Here is a 3,731-nt window from a genome sequence, read left to right as displayed (position 1 = left end):
TTGAAAAATATGTATAATCTAATTGTACTTATTTCGTTTAAAAAATTTTTGTTTATTGTTTGATCACTGACCATGCATGTGATGCTTAGTGGAAGCACACTACTAGTCTACTACACTACTGAATCTTCATTAGTTAAATAATTATTAAGGGACCACTTATAATACATAATATAATCCCTCTAAATCTTACAAAAAAAATATAAAAAATATAATTAATTAACACTTAAAACGTACATTCTCATGCACGTCGAATAATGGAAATTACCAAATTTGGCAAGAGAAATAAAGAAATATGTGCCAAAAATAGAAGCTATATTACCAACTAATTATCGCCCTCTTTGTTGAATAATTAAATAAAAGAAAACCTCAATAATTCTTCCAAAATTTGATTCAACAAAAAATAAAAATTGTCTGAAATTTATAAAAAATAATTCGCATAAAATGCATGTCTAGCAAAAAAAAAAAAAAAAAAAAAAAGAAAACTAGAACTAATTAAGCTCTTAATAAACTCAACTCGACTCGATTCAACTGATTAAGATTAATGCAACTAAATTAAGGACATTAATTAATTAACGTCATCCTCTCCCTAGCTTAGTTGTGTGTTTAGGACTAAATGAGCTGCCTATAATCCGACCCGATTTGTTGATGGATCAAATAATCATCCGGGTCAAACAGCATATTACTTGGATGATGACTACTGTGATGCATTAACTGCTGTTGGTGATACTGCTGCTGTTGTTGCCTCATGAGATCCTTTTGTCTTCGGAGCTCCATTACCTTTCGGTGCGAATTTGAGTGTTTTGCCAGCACAAAAGTCGGGCTGGCTGCTGGCCGATACTCGGGCACCAGCCGGCCCGACTTGTACCTGACCCCGCAGGCATTGCACAGCGTCTTTGGGCCTGTAGGTCCTGTGCGCCACTGCGGGGTCTTGTCCGTGGCACAATGGACACACCTTCTTACCTCTCCATTGGGAAGGTCGGAGCCTGAGCCATAACCTGAACCTGACCCAGACCCAGACACTCCCTTTTTCTTGGAGGCCGCCTTCACCGGCTTGGTGGCCACGGGTTGGATTGGATGGTTCTGGTCAGGCGAGGGCGACCCATCAGAGAGGACTATAAGGCGAGAGGTCCAATTGCACGGGGCAGCACGTGACCTTTTGCTGCGAGCCTTACCAGGTACTGGTATTTCCGGGTTGAATGTCACGTTTGGTGGGTTTTCGGGTCTTGGAGGCTCCGTTTGGTAGTAGCGGATTTCGGATGAGGACTCGGGTCGGGTCTTCATTGCTGATGATATGCCCGAAACTAGGTTGAATTTTTGCAAGTCTTCGCTTGAGAAGGATTCCTCCATGAAATTCGAGAACCATTCTAGCTCAGCCAAATCGTCACACTGCACATATTAAAAATATTTTTATAAATTAAAAAGAACGTAAATTCAATAACTAACAGAAAAAGACGATATTCTTCCGTATCGATTATTTATTTATCTATTTTATTTTACCTTTGTCTTGGTCATTTGTTTATTTTACGAGCTATTTGATCATGTATTTGTATTTCAATTGGTATTGCTTAAGACCCGTCTTAACTTCAGATTTTTCACAAGTCACAACCCCTCTTACTTCCCCCCTCCATTTTAGTCGATTGTGAGAGCCGTCTTAATATAAGACGGTCTTAAACAAGAATTGGTATTTGTATTTTGGTCTACGTGCTTATCATCACGTAGGTATTAATAGATGATCTTATCATTTTTTCTTTCGTTTTGTGTCCGAAGTAAAGATAAATTAAATAAATTTAGTACTCCCTCCGTCCCGATCAATTGTTGTCCTTTGGTTTTGGCATAAAGACCAAGAAAAGAGGAATGTGCCAATTACTAAATGACAAGTGGAACAAATTGAGTGTGAATGATCAAATTGTTCATCAAGTTCATTCTTAAAATAGAAAGAACAACAACTCATTAAGACACTCCAATATGAAAAAGAACAACAAATAACCGGGACAGAAGGAGTAGTATATTCATTTTGGGCTTTCAATTTATGTCACACAATAATTGTTCGTTAGATTTTTAATACCTCTCGTTTTCATATATAGGCAAAAGGTCCTACCGTGATTATTTCGTCGTTCTGCATTATTTTGTCTATTATAGATATCGATAAAGACTTTTTTTTTTCCTCTATAGATTATCAAAGCATATTGTAAAATCTCGAAATTTCGAAATGAAAAAGTGCAAAAGAGGAGTAAAATAAAAGCAACTCCCATTTTAAATTCGAAACGTAAGATGAAAAAAAGCAAAATTGTTAATATTTTTTTTTGGAAAATGTGAAACCAACAAGCCACGAGTTATGGCGTAGTAATAGTATTACTAATTCAACTTACTAAGTATAGAAAATGATCAATCATTTTGGAAACATTTATTGCAGGTAAACAACTACAGTAATTCTTGTGTGAGACGGTCTCACAGTATGAAATCGTCTCATTATATAAAAAGATAACTCATTTATTAGCACTGAATGTATAAACTTTTTTATAAAAATGATCGTCTCAGGTTGTGAAACTGTCTTGTTCTACATTTTCTGAAACAACTATTATGGGAATGATTTAGGACTTCTGCAAATTGCGGGTTAAGGCCGTAAGGGTCTAATATATGTAAACTACATGTTGCGAGTTATTAATAAAGATAACCAATTTCGGTAGAAATTAAATAAATGAAAATTACGTCAAGAATGCTACTTTACAACAATAGAGTTCTAATTAAAACACTTACCGGGACACAAAGTTCACCGGAAAAGTGAGTATCAGAGTAGCCATGGGACCCAGTATCCCCAACAGTAGGAAAAACTACCGCGTCATTGTTACCTGAAAATGAGTTACCGCTATCGGGTGGAGTAACAACGAGAGAGGAGTCAGATGAATTGGAATTGGAATTGGAATTACCCTCGTCAAAAACAACCCCATCATCATTCGAAAAATCAAGGAGGTCTTCGACGATAAATTGATCGCCGGAGGCCCTCCTCTCGGGAGTTCGTTTTGATGCACCGTATCCGAATTCCAAAACCATCTTTTTTTCCTTTTTCTGGGACGTGAGGGTTTAATTTCTATACGTAATCGATTACTAATTATAATAATGTAAACAATTGAATTTTGTTATGTGTGTAATATTAATGTGTGGTAAGGGAAAGAGAGTGAGAAGGAGAGAAAGTGGTGAGGAGGGAGTTGTGGAGTGGAGAAGGAAGACAAATTATTAAAGAGTAATGAGAGGGAAGTGTGTTTATGTGGAGAGAAGGGAGTGATTCAAGGACATATCAAGGTACTTCTACTTAGCTTTATAATTTTTCTTTCAACTAACCCTTATTATAAGGGCTATTTTGATTTTCTTCCTAAGTTATAAAAAGAAAGAAATTTTATTAAAAGAAAGAATTGTTTTTAGAGCACTGGGGCCTACACTTTTAACTCTTCAAAGAAATAAGTATGGTAAAAAAAGAAAAAAACTCGAATAATGTAAATAAATTATGATATCTTATCTTTATTAATTCAGAAGACAATACTCAATCCAGGACGTGCCACCTCATTAATTCAACATTTTTTTTTGAGATACATGTTATGGTGGGACCCGTTAGTGTGCAAATGAGTATATTTCTTCAGAATTCCGTCAATACAAATATCCTACAAATTCCGTCGTAGAACAAATAGTATGAAATAATTTTATACATTCCGAATAAATAGAATTAATGGCATATA

The 3,731-nt window shown here is 35.6% G+C and overlaps 1 protein-coding gene across 1 annotated transcript; it reads right to left on the bottom strand.

The window, feature by feature from the left end:
- Positions 1-315: 315 nt before the first annotated feature.
- LOC141612166 (GATA transcription factor 12-like) lies at positions 316-3,292 on the bottom strand. Its single transcript, XM_074430884.1, has 2 exons — positions 2,758-3,292; positions 316-1,386 (listed from the first exon to the last, which is right to left on the bottom strand). The coding sequence occupies exons 1-2, from the start codon at positions 3,049-3,051 to the stop codon at positions 610-612; spliced, it is 1,071 nt and encodes a 356-aa protein (XP_074286985.1). The 5' UTR covers positions 3,052-3,292; the 3' UTR covers positions 316-609.
- Between the last annotated feature and the right edge of the window lie 439 nt (positions 3,293-3,731).

The sequence above is a fragment of the Silene latifolia genome, chromosome 11 (assembly GCF_048544455.1).
Source record: "Silene latifolia isolate original U9 population chromosome 11, ASM4854445v1, whole genome shotgun sequence".
In the NCBI taxonomy this organism is placed as follows: domain Eukaryota; kingdom Viridiplantae; phylum Streptophyta; class Magnoliopsida; order Caryophyllales; family Caryophyllaceae; genus Silene; species Silene latifolia.
The sequence above is the reverse complement of the archived record's forward strand: the minus strand, read 5'-3'. Positions and strand labels throughout refer to the sequence as shown.